The sequence below is a fragment of the Lissotriton helveticus genome, chromosome 7 (assembly GCF_964261635.1).
Source record: "Lissotriton helveticus chromosome 7, aLisHel1.1, whole genome shotgun sequence".
Lineage (NCBI taxonomy): Eukaryota > Metazoa > Chordata > Amphibia > Caudata > Salamandridae > Lissotriton > Lissotriton helveticus.
Genome location: NC_136068.1, coordinates 278642728 through 278667585, shown reverse-complemented (window position 1 = coordinate 278667585; position 24858 = coordinate 278642728). Strand labels below are relative to the sequence as shown.

At 42.6% G+C, this 24858-nt stretch overlaps 1 protein-coding gene across 1 annotated transcript in view; it reads left to right on the top strand.

The window, feature by feature from the left end:
* The window catches only part of LOC144768420 (protein-glutamine gamma-glutamyltransferase E-like), a 204263-nt gene extending 182870 nt beyond the window's left edge, over positions 1-21393 (top strand). The window contains exons 12-13 of the mRNA XM_078652063.1: positions 7229-7362; positions 20620-21393. Coding sequence (XP_078508189.1) covers positions 7229-7362; positions 20620-20773 — 288 coding nt within the window. The 3' untranslated portion in view covers positions 20774-21393. The remainder of the gene's footprint in view (positions 1-7228; positions 7363-20619) is intronic.
* Positions 21394-24858: the final 3465 nt, after the last annotated feature.

Here is a 24858-nt window from a genome sequence, read left to right as displayed (position 1 = left end):
CCTCTGAAACTGATATCACAAATCGATGTCCACAGGTAGACTGTGCAAATACATAAATCATAGGAAATCTGGGCATTCCTACGGGAAGACAGTGATAGGTTCATAATCCCACCTAGTGGCCACATGTCCTCCATGCCCCAAAACTAACAGTAAATTCTGCATATCCGGAAAGTCATGCTCAAGGCTATATATTATGCACAATGAGAACAGTGGCCAAGAATTCATGTAAATGTAAATGTAAATGTGGGTGTACTTGTAAAGCGCACTGCGACTCCATGGAGTATCCTGGCGCTGAAGACCGCTGGGGAACCCGTCCTGGTTTTCCCTGTGAGATGGTCCCTTTCTGGGTATCTCCAAGGTGAAACCAGGCATCCCCGGCGTCTGTGGGGGGCAGTTGTAGAGATGAGGCAAGCTTAATGCCCAGAGTTACCGAGTGTGTTCCCTGGTTAGAGTAGGCACCGAGGTGAGAATTATCGAGTCCGTTTTTACCCTGGTCCACGACCCTGCCGCGTCGGGAATTTAACCCTGGTCCCGGGTCGTTCTCTGCTTACGGGTCTGCCGCCTCTAACCAGTGAGCCACACCACTCCACTTTTCATCAATTCATCAAGAACAGGGCTTCTAAATACCAACACACATGTACAATTAGATAAGGCCATGCATTTGACAAATATCAAATGATATGCACGTGCTGCTCTGTGCAAATAATGGGCAACAGGCAACAATGGATATACAGGAACAGGGGTTTGCAACACATTTCTTTGGTAAATCTAATTGTGCTCAGTAGAAAGAGAGGCAAGTGTTTGATGTGATAGTTAGCCCGATGTTCAAAAGAGCCTATGTCATCTATACTTACTAAATATAAGGAAAGGAACAGATGTCCCACCCTCCTAATGGAGTCCTCCATTTGGAAACCTAACCACCATTGTTTCCACATTTGAGCTTCTCAACAGTACCAGTAGTCCAATGATTTGGTAAACACCATCCTACAGCTGACCTACATACATATCATATAATATATGAAAAGTCCATCAGCTTCACAAAGAGTGGAAACTAAAACCTGAAAACAGGACCATGTTGAGAAGTAAATAACCTGTCTGTAGTTCACACAATAAGAAGAAATATTGTCATAACTTGAGTAATTAACAGAAACATCACTAAGAGCAGAAAGTCATCACGATACCTTTGATTTCAGTCAAATGTTTTTCAATGCGTGTGACCAAGAGCAAAACTGTACAACAATCCATGCCCTGTTTGTGAATAGTGATTAACAGCACAAAGCAGTGTTCTATTACTCCATGGTTTTAATGCATCCACCTTAACACTATGATTTGAACGGGCTGAGACTCAGTTTTCAAAGGACTGGACCCAAAAACAATTCAGTCTGGTAATTTCTATCAACTGTCATTTGAATGGAGTGCACATTTGGTGGCAGATGTTTGTATGAGTCATGATTGAGTATAAAAATGTATATAGCACATTTTGCTGATTAAGCAGTCTAAAGGTGCTGTGCTTCTTGCAACAATGAGTAAATGCTAGGGCGACATGAGTTAAAAAGGTAAAGCCACCAGAAGTGTCCTGATTTCCATGGGCTGGCTGTGATAGACAGTTTATTATCTACCAAACTCAGCATACTATCAACAAAAGTTCCCAAAATCAGGGCCTTATTTAGAGTTTGGCAGATGAGATGTCTGGCACAACATGATGGATATCTTGTCTCCATATTACACGCGCTATAGTCTGTTATGCACTTGTTATACAGTCTGCAAGACATCTGCCAAGTATGTGATGAAGCATTTCCTCTGCCAGACACTAAATAAGGTCCAAAGTCAACATTTAGGTGTGAGAAAGTATATTATTAGTTGGGATGGATGGTAGTCCACCGCTAGTATTAATGTCAGTGTTCTTGTTATGTCCAGTAAATGTTACAGTAATTTTTCACAACGCGGTCGTGATAACGACTGCGTTGTGATTCACCACGGAGAAAAATAATCATTGTAAACGCTGTTTACCCCAGAATGCTGCTGCCCGGCTGCTACTGACCATCCTAAGGCTAACCCCAGTGGGAGCAGCCCTGAGGGAGCTGCATTGGCTTCCAGTGCATTACAGAGTAATTTTTAAAGCTCTGTGTTTCTGCCTTAGGATTCTAAATGAGAAAGGACCTAGCTATCTGTAGCGCTTATTCACTCCTCATAGACCTATCCGGTATCTTAGATCTGAGGGCACGGCTAAGGGACAGTGCCAAAAATTCAAAAGGCATGCTTAGGAGGCTGATCCTTCAGTTTTTTAGCAGCTAAAGCCTGGAATCAACTGCTGCTAGAGCTGAGGATACAGCCTTCAGAAGTGCTGTTCCATAGAAAACTCAAACAATGTTTCTTTCAGTCTCCTTTGGGGGAGTGGTGCTAACTTTTCTGTCTTGGATTGTGCCTGTTTTTTTTCTTTCAGACAGTGATGTTTTAGCGCGGGGACACTCTGTTGGGGTAACCATAAGCTTTATAAGCTTTTAATCTAATCTATCTAATCTAATAAGGCATCCCTAGGAGTATTCGATACCCTTTAGCAAGCCTTAGGGATCACCTTCTTAGGATAGTTTTTGTCCACTAACTTCTCTGTTAGTGGCTTTTGGGTGGTTGCTCTCATATTGCAGTAAGTTGTTACAATCCATGGGCTCATAGTAGAACTCACTTTTCAAGGTACTGTTTTTCGGCCGTATCATGAGGGCCATGAATTGAATTTTCACTTTGCTGATTGACATAGTGAATTTCAATCTCATTGATCCATTGTGTAAACTGATTTGCTTCCTCCTCTGTACCTGACCATATCACAAATATATCATCAATATATAATTTCCATAGAGTTATATTGTCCATGTATGGGTTAAAATCACTGTAGATGTGTTCTTTTTCGAAGGAGTGTACAAATAGGCATGCCTGGCTTCGGGCAAAGGTACTGTCCATTGACGTACCATGGGTCTGCAGGTAGAAATCATCTTTAAACCTGAAGTAATTTCTAGTAAGGGCTGTTAAAACTCTTTAGGTGTTATGGATGCCCATTCCAACTCAGATAGTAGGTTTTTGAGGACTCTCAATGACTCCTCTTGTGGTATGCTTATGTAGAGGGCTTTGATGTCGGATATATGACGGTACGACGCGGGCTATTACCACGCGTACCGTTACCACGCGTGTTTTACAACGCAAGTCGTTACCACGACTTGCGCTGTAGGGTGCGGACTTTGGAATAGTTTCATTTACTATTCCGACACCAGTCCCCATGGATAGTAGGGAAGGTGTAGGAATAGTAAATTAACTATTCCTTGTCCTTGTCCTTGAGCGCCCTCCAGCGCAAGTCGTGGTTACGACTTGCGTTGTAAGAGACGCGTCGTAATGGTAGTGCGGGGTAACATCCGCGTCGTAAAGGATGCTCCCCTTTGATGTCCAATGTCATCAGCAATTGCTTGCTGGGTTTGAACTGCATGTTGCTCAATATGTTCAACATGTCCTTGGTATCTTGAACATATGATGGCATCCTCTTCCCCAGTGGTCCCAAGAAAGAGTCCACAAACTTTAATAGTGGTTCTAATGCTGATCCTATGCCTGCCACTATAGAGCAGCCTGGATGTGAAGTTTCCCCTCTATGTATCTTTGATATGATGTAAAAATATGGAACTACTGGGTTAAGCTCCATCATAAATTCTGCCTTATGCTTTGTGATCCATTTATTCTGTTCTACTTCCTTTACCATGTATGCTATGATCGCTACTATCCTCTGTGTTGTTGGGTCTTTGCTCAATTTCTTGTAGTTTCTGCTGTCACTAAGACGTTTTGACCTTACTCAGCTGCTTTCCAACTGGGAAAGGACAAATGGGTCTATAGGTTTCAGTTCTCAAGTATTTTGTATGACAATCTTACCATGTTTGAAAGGGAGAGCACAAAACCTTTTCCACTGATTAGCAGGATTCCTTTGGTCAACAAAAATGGGATCAGCAAAAATAGGGAGTGAAGGCAAAAAACTTCTGGGGAAGTACCACGCAAATGATGTTCGTACCCAACCAGGCGACTGTTTGGAGTTAAAAGATACATAGTGTGAGCATAAATTGTGAGACTTAAAGTTCTACCTACTGTCCCGACGTAAGCACCCATAATATAAATTGAAAATTCATGCTCCAGAGTCTCGGAAAGATTGAAATATCCTCCTCTAGGTTTCCTCCTACATTTTGAGTATATTTCCAAATGTTTTGGAAGTTAACAAGGTTTCCACTTGTGCAGTTTGGAAGTTAAGATGGGTGCAGTATTCCCAGGAGTACTTCTGGAAAGCTTTTTGTGTTTTCTATGTTTCCATTAGCAAAATACGGTTGCTAACCTTGTTCCTTTTTCTGTACTAGAAACTATTTTTCCAACAGTGAAAACCTTTCACTTAGACCCTCCTTATAGTTTTGTTTGCTAGAGAATGATTTGGTCCTTCACTTGCCAGGAGAAAATCACCAGGTAGAGAATGGTTGTGAGTATAATCAATGTCACAACTTTTTGAATGTGGCCAACTTTCCAGGGCATGAATTGTGAATTAGGAAGCATCTGACAAAAATGTGATGTCCTAAAAATTGTCCACTTGAAATATTGCTAGAAAAGTTATATTCAATCAGAGGATAGTTTTAGTTTTAGATTTCGGAAACTAAGTGAAAAATAACTTTTAATCAAATGTTATAGAATTTTACAGCACAGAGATACACATTAATGTTTTTATTTATTGCCAGGCCTTTTGATGGAAAATGCAAATTTATTTACACAATGAGACACAGCCTTTGGAAATGGGTTTTCTATGAGTGCATACTTTTCCCAATATGTAATATACCACATGTTTATACATTAAGCACCCAACATAAGGGTCTAAAAGGCATTATTCAGAAGTGGGGTAGCTAATGTACAGAAAAGGTTTTTTTCTACATGGCACAAGTACTTTTTTCTTTTCATGTTACTGCAGTGCTTCTAAACTGTGCTTCCTGAAGCAATTATTTAAGTAAAGTAGCCCACATATGGCAATTAGCTTCCACTCCTTAGGTGCCAATTCTACAACAATTTACAATGGCCTTACTTGAAAGTTTAATAAACGATTCGGGTGAAAACAATTTTACAGTGCAGTTTTAGGGTCAGAGCATATACTCTGTTGTACTGAATAGCAGTGTAACCACGCACAGAGTCCTAATACCAACAAATACAGAGCCCATACAAAGGTGAAATATCTGTGCTGACCATGCAGAAAAGACATTAGTGTATCATGTAGGATAAATAGTCTTGTTTCCCCACAATCTTCCCTATGGTGAAGATTGCTCTAGGAATTTGTTGTGTGTTTTACTGGTTCATTTTGCCTCCTCTAGGGCACTTTTATTGGTTCAGAAGGGTGCAGTTATTTCCGAGTCTTTGCACAGTGTGTTAGAATGGGGAACGTCCTTTACAACGGAACTTTTACAATGAAGTACCGTTACGACTCAGGTTTAACAACGAAAGTCATTACAACGACCTTCGCTAGAGGGCGCTCTAGGATAAGTAATAGTTTAATTTACTATCCAACACCTTCCCTACTATCCACGGGGACTGGAGTTGGAATAGTAAATTAAACTATTCACTATCCAGCGCCCCCAACGCAAGTCGTTGTAACGACTTGCGTTGCAAAACCTGCGTCGTAACGGTACGGGTTGTAAAAGCACGCGTTGTACTGTCATACATCCGTTAGAATTATGCTGGGGCTCAGGCATCCGAATAAGTCAATGCTTTCTTTGTGACCCTTTTGAATGACAGATGCTTGAGTGGCTCACACCCATCACATGATCATTTATTTGATCTAGGCCAATAGCCACTCACTTGACTTTGAGATGGACGTGCCCCTTTCCATTAATACTAACTTTGAGACTTACAGAAAACATTGGTGGACTGCCTGTTTTTTGTCTCCTGGCATGTTTAACGAAATCCAGTCTTTTACAGGAGTCACTGGTTCAAAAAACCTAGCACTACTTCACAATTACTATATTGAAAGACTGCACTGGACAGAGTTTTGTGTAGATTTAGATTTCTAGAGTCATCCCGACCATCAGAAAACCACTTTACTATATATGTGAGTAGATGGTTCACATTAAATTATGGCATGTCCTTTTTCAAAGTGTGATAACTTGCTTCGAGTAACAGTCCCTCGTTTCTCTAAGCTTTAGGCTTAGCCTGTGATAGTTTCTGCGATGTCTGTCCTTACATAGGTATCTAAGCTTCTCAAGACATGGTTATTCACTCAGCCATAGGACTAAATCAATGAGGGCTTCAGCATTTCCTAGAACAGCGCCAAGAAACCAATCGGTGTACGTGCACTCTATAACAAATTTTAACATATCATAATCTTAACCTTCAAATGTCCCTGTTATGTTTTCCTAAACTTGGATCTCAAAGTTTGCTTGTGGTAGTCCTTGGCTCTTGCAAAGGCGTCTTTCAGACATCTCCTATTCCTGTTCAACAGAAAATGTTATAAATCCTTTCATCCTTTGATGGTTAGTTGATTCCAGTTATAAGCAGTATAATTGTATGTGGCCTGTCAGCTCATGATCATTTGTGCATTTTTGCACTGACTGTTCTACTTTTACCTTCTACTGTTTACGGCATAAAACAGCACAGTGTTTGATTGGTCTCAACAACTACTTTAATCAGCAATATGAAATATAATATGCGTTCGTAGAAATATGAATATAACAGTGAGGTGAAACATCCATTACAACGCAGGCATTGCAACGCAATGCCCGTACAACACAGTCAATACAAAATGCGTTGTAATGGCATGAGCTGTAATGGAGGTTGCATTGTAAAAACCATGTGGCAAAGATATACGTTGTAATAGTTTGTGTTGTAACATCATACATCCAACAGTGAGTAAGAGACAGAGTTGGAAAACTGATATATGCAAATTTACATGATAATACATGAGGGATATGATGGTTTAGAGGTAAATGTAGATGGATCACTCATGTCAAAATTCAAAAGGGGCATTTTGCAGAAAAGCAGCACACTTGGGGACTGGGCTACATCTTGTAATCAAACTTTGTTGAGAAAGTATCACAAGAAATGTAGAAGTGAATGGCCCAAATAGGCACAAAGTGTTCCATTTGAATTATACTGTTGTATGGCTCTTGCATCTGATAATGTGGCGCATACCACTCCTACGTGTAATTTTACCTTTTCTATCTCTCTCACCCTTCAGGTACCAGAAAAAATTGTAATTAAACAGACATTCAAGGTAGAGGTTGTCTTCCAGAACCCTCTTTCCGAGGTGCTGAAGAACTGTTCATTGCTGTTGGAGGGAAGTGGCCTCTTGAAAGAGCAACTTATGATAAAGTGAGTGGAAGAAACACAACCATTGGAGAATTGGGGCAATAATTAACATTTTGGCATGGGGGATATCCGCTACAGATTGGTGGTGATTCTGCTGTGACAAATTTATGATTCACCTACCAAATTTAGAGGTGTTGGAGCCACTGGGTTTCGGAAAGCAGAGTCACAGCTGCGTCCTGCTCTCAGAAACCCTTAACCTGGCGACTGCCACAGGGCCATCAGGTCACAGTGCCAATAGCCCGCCCTACCTTCATTCGGGGTATTGTCACCATAAGAAGCATGATATTCCCGGGAAGGAAAATGTAAAAGTGTCCCTTACTTTGCAGGAGAAAAACTCTCTATGCCTAACACATTTTTCTTTTCCTTTTCAACAATAAAACCTCCATTTAGGGAGTTTATTGCTGGGAGGCAGAAGGGAATGCTGAGCAGACTGTAAGAAATGCACTTGGAACTCAATAGTGATAACAATGCACCTTCACAATTATATATAAAGAATATCTTTGTGTTTGCTTAACATGGTGTGGAACAAGTAGAAGCTGCAAGGCGGGTTGATAGTTGGGCATTAATTTTACATTTTATAGGATTAAGCTTAGTTTTTGCTCTTAGTTACAAATTATCAGAAATCGCCACCCAGCTAGATTTTTGTGCAAGGTTCTCAAAAAGTCAATGGAGTCATCAGAGTTGGGATCAATTTAATGTATTCTTTTTCCTAGAAATGGCTCTCCATAGAGACACAACTTTGCTTAAATCCGGCACCAAAGCATTTCACAGTTTATCATCCTCAAGACTGTTCTCTATTTCAATGAGCTGCCCTTCCAATTGCAGTGCTGAAATAAACATTCACAGGGTATATTCTCATAACCCTCTATCACAGAAGTTTCACTTTCATCTACAAGCTTGAGTGCAGAATCTAGTTAATCTACAGTCAACCATTTATAACTTGTTCGTGTCCAGATACATTCAAACATTGTATTATATCCCAAATGTTTGCTCATCAGAAAAAGATGAGGTGTGGCTCACTGGTTAGAGGCGACAGACCTGTAAGCAGAGAACGGCCCGGGACCAGGGTTCAATTCCCGACACGGCAGGGTCTTGGACCAGGGTCAATGGACTCGATAATTCTCGCCTCAGTGCCTACTCTAACCAGGGAACACACTCGGTAACTCTGGGCATTAAGCTTGCCTCATCTCTACAACGGCCCCCCACAGACGCCGGGGATGCCTGGTTTTACCCTGGAGATACCCAGAAAGGAACCATCTCACAGGGAAAACCAGGACGGGTTCCCCAGCGGTCTACAGTGCCAGGACACTCGGGTAGAGTAACAGTGCGCTTTACAAGTATCCCAAAAAAAAAAGATAGCCAACAAGGCCACTTTCCCAAACTCTCTTGCACTGGACAAACACAGTAGCTAGGTTGGTTTTGATAATTTCACCCACAGTAATTAACAAACTTGTCCCACATATGAACTCTTCTCTGCCTGTCTTCTCCTTCTTCTCACTATTTGAATATTTGAATATGGTTCTCTTACAGACCGCCTCAATCTCCCACTTCAATCCCTTATGCCTTAACTTCTCATGTATTCCTAGATAAACTACTACTCATTCTTGTTAAAAGGAATGGCCCATGATGACTCTGAACCACTTGACTTTTAATGTCTGCCCCAACTCTTGGGCATTAGCCCTCATTCTGTCCCACATGCACACAGGACGACACATATTTGGACCTTTCAGTGAATGAATGATTGAATAAATATCTTTATTTGATTACAAATATATCATTATAAAAGAGCAAGCAAATATAAAAGTACACAGAATAAAATCAGTTATCAAAATACATCCAAAGGTGAGCAATAGATTATATTAAAGAATACAATACAATTCAGCCAATAAAGTACTTTTTTAAGAAAAGCTCCAGCTGAATAACAAACATCAGGATTAGGGAGCATTCGAAGAAAATAGAGGGCAGGCCTATATTGGCAATTTTTAAGAATTGGCAATAACATTTTTCGCCAGGTCTTTCATACAATTTACAGAATAATATGAAATGATTCAGAATCTGGGAGATGATTCATCACAAGGGCAGAGCAGCATGGATGTAAGGTCAAATTGGCCAAGAGGGTGACTCAGGTAGCACCTTATATATTCCCTAGTCGGAATTTCATCAACAGTGCCCTTTCTCTTACATTATTATTACATGTGAGATATGGCTCAATGCATTTGGTTGTTTGCAGACAATTTAAAAGTCCTGTAGTAGGCCTCATGACCTCTCTACCTTCCCTGTTGGACAGTACCCTGCTCATGAACAGATCTTTATTGTTGCCAATACCCCTTTATGATATCACATGTCTTAACAAATAGCTCTGGTCTACCCATTGTAGCCACTGTATTCTGCATATATTTCAGCCAGGGGATTCTTAGACCATAATCATAAAACAGGCGATCCTAAATTACTTACTGATTTCAGGTGGCTCAGCGTTACTCCATATAGGGATCCAAAGGAGAAGAAGGGAAAGACCCACCAAATCAGTCACATAGGCCAGTCCTAATTCTTTATGTTAAAATGCTGGGGACTGACTGCGGTTTTCTCCCCTCTGAAGGCTACTCCTATCTGTAAACCCCCCGATGCCCTCACCATAAGTAAGAACAGGTAAGCGTTTTAGTATATACATTTCTAATAGGGATGCTATTGGTTTACTTCCCACCTTGTTGGATACATTAAACAGGGCCTCAACTGCACGATTAAAATGTGAACAGCGATCAGATAAACAGGGCAAAACACAGTTAATCAAAGGTCACTCCCAGATAGGAAAATTCCCCAACCTTAGTGATGTTACTCTCCTTAATGGATTTGGGTCTGACCTTACTGCGCTGCAGCCTGCATTCCATAATATGCAACTTTGCAATATTTGTGTCTAAATCCAAATTAGCCATAAAGGATATGAATTTATCAGCCAGGGCACATAGGCCATTTGGTGAGCGGGAGAGCAGAACCACATCATCAGCATATAAAAGGGCCACCAATAGGTTACAATTTATCCTGGGTAAATCATTACAGATGGTGACAAGAAAAGTGATTAGATTGTTAATTTACAATCAAATTAAAATCGGTGCCAGAACGTGCACTTGACGAACATCTCGCCTGAGGGGAAAAAGAGAAGTGCATTCCCAGGTATGCCAAACCTCACCTTTGCCAAGACCTCACAGTGGAGTGCACACAGAAAATCCACCAAATCCTGTGGCATACCGATCTGTTGGAGAATAGTCCATAACCTTGAATGGTTGACTCTATCAATTGCACTGCTCAGGTCCATGAAGGCAAGGTATAGCGGGCATTTAATGGCAATTGTATGTTTACCCACTATTAAACTGAGGTTAACATACTGTTCCTATGCCCTCAAGCCTTCCCTGAATCCATATTGGGCCCTATTAAGAATCCAGTTCTGCTTAACCCAATCCTATATCCTATGTAGGATCACCCAAACTGCAATCTTAACAGTGTCCAGAAGCAAAAGTGGCCTATTGCAGTGGGGACCCTGGCTGATACCATTTTAGAAGATTGGTTATATAATGGCCTGCAGCCAGGAAGCTGGAATCAGACAGGATGCTGCAGTATTCAAAGTGCCAGGAAAGATAGAGGCCCACTTGTTGATGTTTTCTTTAAATAGGTCCATGGGAAACCCATCTGGTCCTGGAGCTTTATTTGAAGGACTAGAGGGGATAGCTTTTATTACATCTTGCTCAAACCTAATGGTTAGAGGGAAGGAAATAGCTGGCTCACCAGACTCTGGGGGAAAATGTTCCTCAAAGTAATAAATATACTCAACCCAGCTCTAGTCACTAATAGTTGAGCCCATACAATCACACTTGTTAGTGCCACTGATCATTAACAATAGCCCAAAAATGTTGAGGGTCCACTTTACAGAAGCCTAGTAGTTCATTCCATGCTTCCTCCTTGAGGACCATCTTGCGCTTTTTTATGGCAAGCTTATAATAATGTCTTGATTCAATTATAGCATTCTGATCTCTGGGCCTGAACTTTAATGCATACCTAAGGTTTTTATTGGCATACCTGCAATCCTTGTCAAACTATCCTGGATTCATGGTTTCTGTATGTTTTATCATGGTTGTAAGAAGGAATTTAATATAATTGTTTAAAGTTTCGAAGGAGGTGATTACCTTCAGTGGTGGGTGACATTCAGTTTGCAGGTGGTCTATAATCAATCCCAGGTTTGCTTTTACGACATCAGCTAATAAAGATGAGATATCTACACCTCCCATCATAGTCTAGGGCCCTTATACTTACTGGCCAAATTGACAGTTTCTTTCAACAAGGCAGATTGATGTCCTGCTGGGTAGTTTGAAAACACTTCTAAAGGTTATGTTATGTTGTTATGTTATGTTATGCGTATTTATTAAGCGCACAGATGCTCCAGCGAAGGAGCGTCCCGGCGCCCGACAAGGTAGCAGCACAACACAACTAAACAACACAAAACGGAAGAGACAGAGTACTAAGGGAACAAAAAGGTTTTGACAGCTCGGCGAAAAGAAAACAGGTCCCTAAGGGCGCGAATCGCCGGGGGAAGGGCATTCCATAGCACTGCAGCGCGGACTTGAAAAGAGCGTCCACCAGCCCTGCTACGCTTAAAGCGGGGGACGACCGCAAGTTCTAGGTCTGAAGATCTTAAAGACCGAACCGGGACATATCGAGACAAGAGCTTGGAAAGGATTGTAGCCGAAGATCCCGTGAGGATCTTGTAGGCAACACAGAGGGCCTTAAACCAAATCCTTTGTGCAATCGGAAGCCAGTGCAGCGAACGCAGGGTGTTAGTAGTGGAGCAAAATCTAGGTAATCCCACCACCGCTCTCGCTGCGGCATTCTGAATACGCTGAAGGCGGCTAATTTCCGCTTGATTCAGGCCCACAAAAAGGGAACTGGCGTAATCCAGCCTGGAGGTCACTGTAGCTTGGATCACGAGTTGCCTAGTGGTGGCATCAAAGAACTTAAGCACGGGACGAAGTCCACGCAGGATGCCGAAACAACAGGCCGCCGTGCGTTTGGTATGACAGACGAAGGCAAGAGTTGGATCCAGCCAAACCCCAGGTTTTTTAGCTCAGAGACCGGGGTTGGCGTGGGGCCCAGATCCGTTGGCCACCACCTGTCTCCCCAGAGTTCCGTTTGTTTGCCAAAGATCATAACCTCGGTCTTACTAGCGTTCACCTGGAGACAGTTGGACGTCATCCAGCCTGCGACCGCCCGAAGTCCTTGTTGGAATCTGGGGACATCCGCATCCGCATCCCCGCTGATCGTGACCGCTAGCTGGGTGTCATCGGCGTATGACACCATGGTCATACCCCACTGCCTGACTACCTCAGCCAGCGGTCTCACGTATAGATTGAATAACGTGGGGCTCAGCGAGGAGCCCTGGGGAACCCCCAGATCCAAAGGATGGAGTTTGGACTGGTATGGCGGGACGACCACACTGAAGGAACGGTTGGCAAGGAAGGAACGGAACCACTGGAGAGCAAGGCCGGTAACGCCCGCTTCCTCCAGACGACGCAGAAGGATGGGGTGGGAAACGGTGTCAAATGGTCACTATAACCACTGGTGTTCCACCCCCCACACCCAGCTACATAAGTAGCCAAATCCCTTGACAGGAATCTGAATCCCCGAATCGTTACATATTAGGGGGGAGTAATCGCAAGTAGCTTGGTCATCTGTACCATGATCTCCAGCCCTGCCGCGATTTCCCTAAAACAGAACAGATAGCTGGGACAATAAAGGATTCATACCCAACCCAGGTAAACTCCCCTGTTGCCCAAGTTTCCTGCAGAATTACAACGTTATATTTGTTACTAAAGCTGAGCCAATTTGGATCTACCAGTTTAGAGTTCAATCCAGCATATTCCAAGAAACTATGGACTTCTGAGGCACAGGAGATGGACCCACGACAACAGAGTGTTACTCTCTGTCTGGCGAGTCATGGCCAATATTAGCCTCAACCCCACCCCCATTTCCATTTCGTCAGACCCAAGTCAATCCAGTTCCTCCATACCAGATAGGACACTGAATCTATTAGATGTAGTTAGATATGGAGTCAGCGCTCTGACCTCAGAGACCCCCTGCCTGGAAGATAATCCACTCCTCACTGTTCAAAACTCAGCTAAGTGATGATAAAACTAACCTATTTGTAGAGCAGTTATACAGTTGTTCCTAAGGAAGCCATTTGCATGATGTGAGTACATTACAATTAGGTGCTCAGCAAGAGCCGGGTTCCTAAAGTTATTAACCACCCAGACCCCAGTCACTTGCTTGTATGAGGGACCGAGTGAACCACCTTTCAGACAAACAAGCTCTTGTTATACTCTGAATATTCAAAGTCCATTTTTTTTCAGTCAATGGCAGATGTAACTTTTTCAGGTTAATTTGAGTTTCCACCTTGGCTAGGAGCAGACGTTTTTTATTGGCCAGGACCACAACATATGGACTACATTTGGGAGGGAGAGTAAGGCATGTGGCATTGGCAATCGTAGTACATGAGCTACGTGGCATATTACTTGCACTATGATCCATATTCTCACTGCTTTGATTAATAACATTTTTGGCAGTTGACAGAGTAGACCCAGAGCTTCCATCACGTACATGCAAGCTGATTGTCTTTAAGGCTCCCTCGAATTGTGAGGACTGGGGCAGCTGTGCTATAATTAGTCGATGACTCTGCCACAGTTTTACATCTGGAGGTTGCACTGGAGAGTTTTCAGACAGGCGATTCTAGGCTCACAATTTTTTTTGCTAAGGGGGGATACTGGCTTGAATGAGATTAGTTTTTAAAACAGTTGGCCCGATATTGCATTGCAGGATTACCAAAACAAGCACAGCTAGGTAGCAAAGATGAGGCACGGTGGTCCACAGTTCCTTTAGCCACTTTCGCTTTAGGTTTTACTTTTCTTTATCAGTAGCCCCATCCTTGGAGCATCCAATAGTCCTTATATGGAATTTCCTTTTGGCAGATGGGCCTCCTTCCAGTGATGGATTAGAAGCCTTAGGGAGCTCTTGTGGAACTTGGCAATAATCGAAACTGCCTTTGACCGTACTTTCAGACTGATCAGTAGATAGTGCAAACACTTTGGATGGGTCACTGGCGGCTTCAAAGTTAGAGACATACAGTGATCAAAGAGAAGAAACACCTTGTTACAAAGATCTCTTCACCAAGCCAATTACTTTGGCAATATCTCCTACCGCTCTAGCCAGAAATGAATCAAGCATGATGCCAGCATGTGAGGATTAAGGTGCCATTTACTTGTCCCCATCTGGCATTTTCCGCGTCCCCATCTTAGCCCCCCTAGTGCCCATAGTATTCACTGGCGTAGCTTATGCATGGAATAAGGAGGAAATAATGGGGCCTCAAGAATTTCTGGCAATAATGATGTTTAAGACTCACCAAAGAAAGAGATGGGCGAAGGTTCCTGTGGAGGTGTTTTGAGGACTTAACTCCCCCCACTAAGGAGTCTCCTAACGCCGAGAATTACATCGGCGCCTTGCTGCTGGTCGCGCTGGTCACGCGCGTGTCTGCTTAAGTGCAACTTTTATAATCCCCGTTTTTGGATTTACTTTAAATTTTAATTTTGCCTTCTCCCCTGGTCTTAACTGTGGGCTGCCCCTTACCTGCACTGTAATTTGAGGAAACATCACCGCTGTTTGGCGGGTCCGGGTTACTGGGAGGTTGTGGTTGTCAGCGCCATCTTGGCTAGGGATAGAAGCGCGAGCGCTATCTTGGAGCGTCCAGGTCACCTGGGACGCCGAGACGACGCTATTTAAAGCTCGCCTGTAGAGCGCAGCGGTGACGCGCAGCGGTGGCGCCCTCCCTGCGCCTGAGTCGTGCCAGAGTCCTGCCCGTATGCGCTCGTCAGCGTGTCGGAGGCGGGCGAGGCGGGACTCTGGGCTACGACTCATTTACAGCAGGGGCTTATCTTGGCTCAAGGTATGTGCCGCTCACGACCATCTGGGGTGTTGTCTTATAGCGCGGATGTGCTGACATCTATGCGCGCTCTCCCCTTGGGTTGTAAATGTTTATTCCCCGGAGGGCGTCTTCTGGGGAAAGGATGTCCCGCTTGTGGTTGGCGCCCTATGGCTTCGCCAACTCCTGTTCGGCCACCGCCCACCCAGAACTATCATTGTGCTCTTTTGAACACCAGGTCCCTGGCTTGTCATTCGACGGATATCTGGAGTCTGCTTGCAGACTCCGATATATCATGTCTATTCCTAACTGAGACATGGTTGGGGGCAGGCTCCGAACCAGATGTTGCCTGTGCCCTGCCGTCTAATTATACTATCCTAAGGAAAGACAGGATAGGGGGTAGAGGAGGAGGAGTAGCCTTGATAGTGGACAAGGCCTTGGGTTGTTCCTCTTTTCCTGTCGAGAACATCGCAGGATGTGAAGCGTTAGGCTTTACACTCAGTCTCTCGTCTTCTCAGACGTGCACAGGGATTCTTGTATATAGACCACCTGGTCCGATTGGTACTTTTATTGAAGACTTGCAGGCAGCTCTCTCTGTACCCTGCATGCGTTCTGCACATTGTATGTTGTTGGGTGACCTAAACTTACATATGGACTCTGTATCCGACGCTAATGCGTCAAAGCTGCGGGATATAACTGCATTGCTGGGGCTTGCCCCTTTTATTGATAGCCCTACCCACGTCAAAGGACACACGCTAGATTTAATTTTTTCTACGGCACCGATTGAAGTGTCTTCGTTGCTTCCAGTCCTTTGGTCTGACCATTTTTTAATAAAGTTTGTTATTTCACATGTGACTAGGCCCAGGCAAAGAACACAGAAGGAGGTGACTCGTCAATCCAGAGCATTTCATTTAGTGACAGCAGATATGCTATCGGCTGCTCTCTGTCAACAGCCATGCAAACTGACAGGGAACTTAGATACCGATCTGAGTTTGGTTCAGGAATGGCTGCAAACTAGATTCGTGGAGCTAGCCCCAGTGAAGCTAGCGAGAACCGCTCCCTGTCATGATTTTGCTCCTTGGTTTACTTCCACTCTACGTATAATGCGCCGAGATTGCAAAAAAGCGGAACGACTCTGGCGTCGCAAATACGATCCAGTGGAGAAAATAAAGTATCGTGATGCCATAAAACATTACCATAAAAATATTGCTGAAGCCAAAAAGGAATACCTTGAGCATAGGATAGACCGAGCGGATAATACGAGTAGGGAACTCTTTAGAATTGTCAAGGAGTTTGTGGATCCTGCTGTAGGAGCTATCTCACACTCTCACACTGAAGGGTGGATTAGACAGCTTGCTGACTTTTTTGTCACAAAGATTAAAACTATTCAGGATTCCTTTCCTCCGGTGGACTCCTTAGGGGCAGCTGATGTTCTCGCCGACAACGGGCAGGTACCATCCTTAGAGGCAGAACTTGAGCCCACACTATCGGTTTTCCCGCAGCTGTCTTGTGCAACATCCCTGGAGCTACTGTCCCGGCTTCAATCCGGCTCACCCCTGGACGTATGTCCAGCAAGGTGTCTGGGCAGGGTGGCTCCGGCAGTAAACAGCTTGCTGAACCCCCTGCTTAATTTGTCTCTGAGCTCCGGAGTGGTGCCTCGGGATTGGAAACACGCCCTTATTCTGCCGCTGATCAAAAAGCCTCAGTTAGATCCTTTGCTGCTGGCTAACTATAGACCGATCTCCCTCCTCCCTGCTCTGGCGAAGGTGGTTGAGAAGCATGTTCAACACACACTTACCACCTTTATTGAGAATAACAACATTCTCCATGACTCTCAATCTGGTTTCCGTGCGAACTATAGCACGGAGACGGCCCTCGTGGAGGTGACCAACGCCATCAGGGAGACGCTCGATCTAGGGGGTAAGGCTATGTTAGTCTTGTTGGACTTGTCGGCGGCTTTCGACACCGTCCCTCATGCGGGTCTCCTTTTAAGACTCAGGGAGATCGGTTTGCGGGGGACGGTGTTGGATTGGTTTCAATCCTTTTTATCGGGCTGCCGACAGGTGATATGGGCTCCTCCGTTCTCCGCTGAAATGCCATCGCTAGAGGTTGGGGTTCCACAAGGGTCCATTCTGAGCCCCACCATATTTAATATCTATATGGCCCCTCTGGCGGTGGTAGCGGAGGCTTATGGGGCCCGGGTCATCTCATACGCTGATGACACCCAGCTTCTGTTCACATGCAGCAAAGGAGAGGCTTTTGACGGCGACAGGATTAAAGACTCTCTGAGTGCAGTCTTTGCGTGGTTTCAGCGGCACAGCCTGAAATGCAACTCGGATAAGTCTGAGCTGCTTTTCTTTGGCTGTGCCCCTGACCCAGGCTGGAAGTCCTGGTGGCCCCAGGATATGTTCCCCCCTGAGAAATCATCTTCCCAAGTGAAAAATCTGGGAGTGGTGTTTGATGATGATCTCTCCTTCCGCCCCCACATTATGGGGATATCCGGGAAATGTTTTGGCATCCTCAAGATGTTGAGGAAGTTTCTTCCTTTGCTCTCCCTACAATACCGGAAGACAGTAGTCCAGGCGCTAGTGGGATCTAGGTTAGATTACGCTAATGCGCTTTTTGCGGGTCTGCCTAGGTATTTCCTAGCCAGACTGCAAATTGTCCAAAATTCGGCAGCCAGAGCCATCTTTGGCCTGCCTAGGAGAGCCAGTGCCCAAATGCTTCTGAATAGGTTGCATTGGTTGCCTATTTCTAAAAGAATCAGGTTTAAAATTCTTACGCTGGCCTTCAAAGCCCTTCACTCTATCGGTCCTAATTACATTAGAAAGCGGATCGCTTTCTATGTGCCGCGGAGGGTGTTGCGATCTGCCGATTTGGCTAAATTGGAGGGGCCCACGGCCAAACGTGTCCGGATGGGAGAACGGTCCTTTCAATTTGTGGCAGCTCGCTGTTGGAACGAGCTCCCTCTCTCCCTACGCAAAGCCGAGAGTCTCCTGGCTTTTAGAAAAGAGCTGAAGACCATGCTCTTTTCCGCGTAATCACTGCGACTGTGGTGCTGCTGCCTCTGTGTTTTCAGGTTTCAGGTCTCTTTGCCAAAGCGCCGGGACACCCCTTTGGGTAGCCGTGCGCTCTAAAAGTACGGCCTTAACATAAGGTGATAGCCTTTGTCCTGGACTTTCAACTTTCCTGAAGCGCCCACATAAGTTATTACTACTAAAATAGGCCAATTTCTCCTTCTCTCTGACAGGTTGTACACGCCTTGTTTTTCTTCAATGTGAACAGAAGAAATGTTTCATGTCCTCCCTAAGAGCACACTGTTCCCCCAAATTTTCTATGAAAGGATTCTGCCCCTCACCTAGCTAGTGTGACTAAAAGTTCTGATAGGATCGCTACTATTTAAGAGCCTTACGCTTGCTCTCCGTCAAATCCCGAGACCAATATAAATGTGGCTACTGAGTTTGTAAGACTTGGGTTGTGAGGCTACCGAGTTTGTAAGACTTGGGTTGTGAGGTTTCTACCTTACCTAACTGACACGTTGAGTTGTCAGGAGAAGTCCTTTTATTAGCCTCTCAAATACGAAACTCCTTTCTTGTCTCTTTATGACTGGCCTCCTCTGAGATGTGTTTTAAAAGTGGTATTTCTTAAATTGCTCTCAGTAATGCAACATGAGGCATTTACAGAGTGTTTTTTAGATGATTTTATAGCTTTCTTTGGATTCCTTTGTTGAATGGTTTGTACATTGTCTCAATGGCCACGTTTTTTAAGAATTTGTTGTATGCTTTATGGTAGCCTAGTTGGAAAAGTTTGCCTTCTACAACAGAATTCATTAAAACGGATAAGAAATGTATGCGCGAGGGAACAATTCTACTTCTATCATGAAAAGTAATTGTCAGTATATTATCTTTTAAAAGTACACACTATCAAAATGAAAATAATTTAAATATATTTTTCACTAATTTCCAATGCCACCTTAAAACCAGAATCTCTGCCTGCAATGCGGAGGTGTAAATAGCACACTTTAATAATAACCAAACTGTTTCAGGATTGCCTTAAGCTTGCTATGTTTGCCTTTTTGACTGTTAGTTAAAATTTCATATGCGAAGTTGTGCTTCAATACATGCTATTCAACAACCGACGTACAAATTTTTATGGCTGAAAAAAAGTATTTTTTCCTTTTGCATCTCCACTGGACAATTTGTTTATTTACTTGTTCACAATGCACATTTGTGGTGTATTCTGTATTCTCTGTGTGTGTAGGTTTCAGAAAGACTTGCGCCCTGGAATTCACAAACAGCCCCACATAACCCCAAACTACCCAAATCCTGCACTAGCTTGTTCATTAGAACCTACATGTAAGTGCAACACCATTCAAATTTAACCTCATTGTACCATCCTATACTCGGAGAAAGAACAAGGTGTATGTAAAGCACGCTGCCATGCTTGTTATGTTGTACTCTGTATGGATTCCATGCTCTACACAGCAGAGGTAGTTGGTACAGTGCTTAATTTGAGCCGGTGGTTTCCGGTGCTCAGCACCAACACTTAATCATCAACATCGGCCCTTTTCATGAGCACCAGCGAAGGAGACATTTATGGTAGGCACGGGGAGATGAAGTGATTTGCCCAGAGTCACAGGATGTTGAACCGATGCTGAGACTCAAACCTGGTTACCCAGCTCCAAAGTTGGCAGTTTTGGCCATTACGCTACATTCTCTCCCCACTTTAATGGTTAGTAGTTAGTTCTGTTTAAGACCGTGCTAACAGGAAAAATGGTCTAGTGCAAGCTGCTTCCTGACCAGAGCCCCGGCACTTATTTTTTTTTTTAATTAACCACTGAGTTGGTAGTAGTGGCTGGTCCTCGGGTGACATCTAGAAATCATTACATGGTGTAAATGAGGACTGGGGGTGTTTCTGTTTTTTGCTGTGGCCTTGGCGCGGCAAGGAAGTGTGCATATATCACATAAAATTGTCTCCTTGATTAGGTTTTTGTTGTCATCATTCTGTTTTTGTTTTGATTTGTTTTTATTTTAATGGTGCTTTACCATTCAGGTACTCTTCCTGGAGCCTTCTCTTCTATGGGAATGTGTCTGGTTCCTCAATGAGTTGGGAGGTGTGAGTTTTAATTGTGTATTTTAAAACATAAAATTATGAACATCTGCGATTGATCACTTGAACTTGACCACAACTTATTCCTACCAAACTATTTCCACTCTGTTATATCCACCTACTACACCACAATAGAGAGTCATTTACTAAGATACAGTCTCATCAATATACTTTTGGTTTGTCTTCCTTGAACACAGGGTAGAAGATATGAAGCCACATGAGATGATGAAGATTCCTGTAGAAATCACTCCATTCACAAAGGGAACCCGGCAACTGCTGGCCAACCTGGTGTGTGATCAATTTTCGAAAGTCAAGGGATTCCAGAATGTTGATGTGGCTCAGAATTCATGATACCTACAGCATCTCATTCAGTAACGCAGAATGCACACATTTTATGATATTTCATGAATGTGCTTTACACATTTGCTATTCTTTTTTGCTGTGATCAATTTCTAGTCATGATTTCAATGTTCACTAGCCAATTGTCACTGGGGAGATGCCGTTTGGAGTAGTCCAAGAGGACATGCATGAAGGGCAACCAGAAAATGTACCTTTCCTGTTTGTCCTATTCCTGTACCTGCAAATGTAACTAAGAAAATAATAATTGGTAATAACGCCATAGACATCATTCAGCCCATATATACTGTTATACCAGCCAAATAGGTAGCTCTTGGGAAAATGTAAGTTTCAGCATGTCGACACTCTATTGCAAATGCAATAAAGAATTAAATGGAAAACTCAAATTGCAGCATATCATCATCCGCTCATTGCCAACCCACTGTTGTTGCGTATGTAAACATTTACCTTTCATTTATAGTTGCTTTTAAAATGAACGTGTTGCCTCAATTTTTTTTCAGTATATCTTTACATAAACTTGCATAGTCTTAACTGATGTGTCTTATACAGCTTGCAGCAAGTGCCATTCGTATTGGTTTTAGGTAACATTTCAATAAAACTTATTTTGCAATCTGTTTGAAGTTCTGAATATTTAATTCAAATGGCTTTCACCTGGTCTCTCTACATGTTTGTAGGAACGTGAGAAAAGTCTGAAAGCTTAGGGGACCTACTTGTGTTGTTCCATTATTAAAAGTCGAACCACAGTTCTACTAATTCACCCTAGCAATATTAATATTATTAATACTAATAATAATAATAATAATAATAATAATAATAATTATAATAATAAGAAGAAGAAGAAGAAGAAGAAGAAGAAGAATTTTGTTTTCCTAGAGCTGGTTACCTCAATTGCTGCAACTGTCGAACGACAGAGACACCTTAATCCTAATAGCGTCATTTCAGCATTTTAATGCAGGTGATGTGAGAACCAAGAGGAATATTTGCAAGGAAATGAAGGAGTGCGGAGCTCTGGCAAATTTTGCAGCGCCGCACCTTGCCATTTCCAAAATGCATGGATGCACCGTATTTACATTAATAGAGCGCACTCCTGTTTTTTCTCTAGCACTGGTGCTAAAAGTTACCGCCTAGCGCCCAAACAGACACCCGTGTGCCATAGTGTAAAGGTACCTGCATTGCAGTGAATGATTGTTTATGTGTAGGAAGGTGCCCCTTCCTGAACATAAACAAATTATAAATGGCTATTTGCTACTTCTTTGTGTGCTGCGTTCTGCACACATAGAAGTAGCAGATCGTCATTATTTAATGATTGTTTATGTGCAGGAAGGGATACCTTCCTGCACATAAACAATCATTAATGGTGTTTTGCTCTTTCTATGGGTGCTGCAGAATGCAGCACATATAGAAAAAGCAAAATAAATAAATAAATACAATTATTTCTTCTTGTCGCGCCATTTTAAATGCCTGCTATTGCATGACATTAGTTTTTGGCACTGCCCCAGATTTATTTACAGATACTTGTAAATCTGGGGCAGCATCAAAAAGCAATGGGTTTTGCAGTGGAACACCCACAGCAACACCCACTGCCCGCCAGACAACTGCATGAAAGAGTACCATATTTACAAAGTGGCGTCAAGCCCAAAAAAGTGGCTTAACTTCACTTTGTAAATATGGAGCAGGACATTGTGTCACAGGAACATCAGTAAAAGTGATGTTCCTGTGGTGCAATCCCCTTGTAAATATGCCCCCAAGTTCTTGTGTCAAAAGTGAGTGACTTTTAGTAAAGCAATATGAGCTTCTTTACGTATCACGGCCACAAAATACAGTCAACTTGGTTTTTCATAAAATTAAATCAAAGTGTTTATGCATATACTACACTCAACGTGTTTATGCTAAGAGCTGAAATGATATTGTTTGTTTTCTCAACTGGTAAATGGTTAGGAGTATAACAGACCTATTAACAGATTGGCAGGCGTAAATATCGACAAAAACAATATTGTGAAAAAATATTGAGAACAGAAATATTGACTTTACACACCTGGAACATGAAGTAGAAAATATCAACAATATATATAGAAGACCACAATATTGGCAGAAAATAGGTGAGAATAATGACTTCTAACTATTACAGACTGTATTAACTTCAAACCATATATAAGCTTCAAAATATTATTACACGTTTTAAAAAAATATGCTTAGAATATAAAATTGATATAAATACATATATAACTTATCAATATAAAATAAAGTAATATAATTTAAATAAATCACCCAAAAAAGCAAAACATTAAAATATGAAATTAATATTAAAACATAAGTAAAAAATACTAAAAATGAATTATAATTATACGCACTGTATATTAAAATACTTTAAAAATATGGAACAAAATCACTAAATTAAAACAAATAATTAATAAAACAATTACTGTGAAACTATTGAACATCAGGGGGCCAAATTACTATCACCACTCCAACATAATCAAAAGTAGAGAAAGTGTTGGACTTTGGAGGGGACAGGTTTACTGTTCCCACTTCAACGTAAGCAACAGTAGGTAAAGTGTTGTTCTTTCAAGGGGTAAAATTTACTTTTCCCACAACAGTCTGAGCAACAGTAAGGAAAGTGTTTGACTTTGGAGGGCTCACCTATCCTATTCCCACTTCAACATATGCAAAAGGAGGGAAAGTGTTAGCCTTTGAAAGGACAGGTTTATATTTCCTGATCTCAGCCAGTAAATAATCTATTATTAGGGTTTGGAAGTCCCTTCAGGTCATACCTTCTGCAAATGGGGTGGTTGACATCTACGAGTCAATTAATCAATACATGTAATTTATATTTTGTTGACAATAAAGCTACACAAAATTGTGTTTCAGTTGAAGCCATCAGTTTTCCATACTGATGTTTGCTATTGTGCTGCTCCCAGGAATAGAGGTAAGAATACCAACATGATTTTTGTAAATTCCCTCACAGTGACAGTTTTAAAAGTTTCAGTTTTACATTTTGTTTTTTGATTTGTATATACTTTACTAATATGCTAATAATATAGGTGAGGACAGTGGTTTATGTTATGGTGTAGCTGTGCAAATTCACGGTATATTAATGACACAATTCCATATCAGATCTGATTAGGTTTGTTTGAAAAACCTTAGTTCAGTCCTGGGTAGCTGTGACATGGACAAGTCTGACTTTATGAAAGGAAAAAGTATAAAGTACTGTGAAGTATCAAAACAGTTGAATGAAAACAAAATGCAATAAAAATCTGACACCAATTGAAAAAAGTAGGTTGCCAATGACAGAAATCCAACAGAGGGTTGTGCAGATATAAACTTGTAAAGAAACAATAACTCACAGTTTTTCAATGTAATGCAATTAATCAATAAAATCTACAGCTACTCACAGTTTAGGGTTAGCCAGAACAAGTAACTTGAAAACATCTGTAAGGGTTGTCTTGTGGGAAACAACTCTGTCAGGTTCCAGTTGAACTGTTACCTAGCGCACTGTCATAGACGTCAAGGTATGCAGGATGCTGAAGATGCTCAAGGATGCTGTGGATGTTGAGCCGGTGTCCAGGGACTTCCCGTGGTCAACCCTCAGTCGTGAATACAGAGGGGCGATTTTGGATCTGAGGCTTCAGATCCTATGATATCCAGTTGAAGTTTAGCACAAAACTGGTTGCCACTGGTTTACTGGTAACTTACATGCTGAGTGACCCAAACTGCACTCTGATGACCCTCCTTGGAATAGAGACAACTCTCTGGGGTTCAGCATGCATGGGTGCAACTTTTGAGGGTCTGGACTTGGTCTCCCTGGCTGCACCTCAGCATCCAGCAACAGTCAGACTTCTTGGTGCTTGGCTTGCAGAGGAGCAGGTGTCTGAGCTTTTATGGCCTTCCGGCTGTAGCAGGAAGGTAGCATTCAACTCTTGGAGTCATCTTCTCTGTTCTAGAACTCGGCCTGACTGTTCCTCAAGCAGGACACCTCAGGCATCATTGTTTCATTGTTAGCCCAAGATGCATAAGGTGCAGTCCAGCCTTTAATACAGCCTCTCTTTGCTTGGTCCTGGGAACAGCAGGGCAGCCCTTGT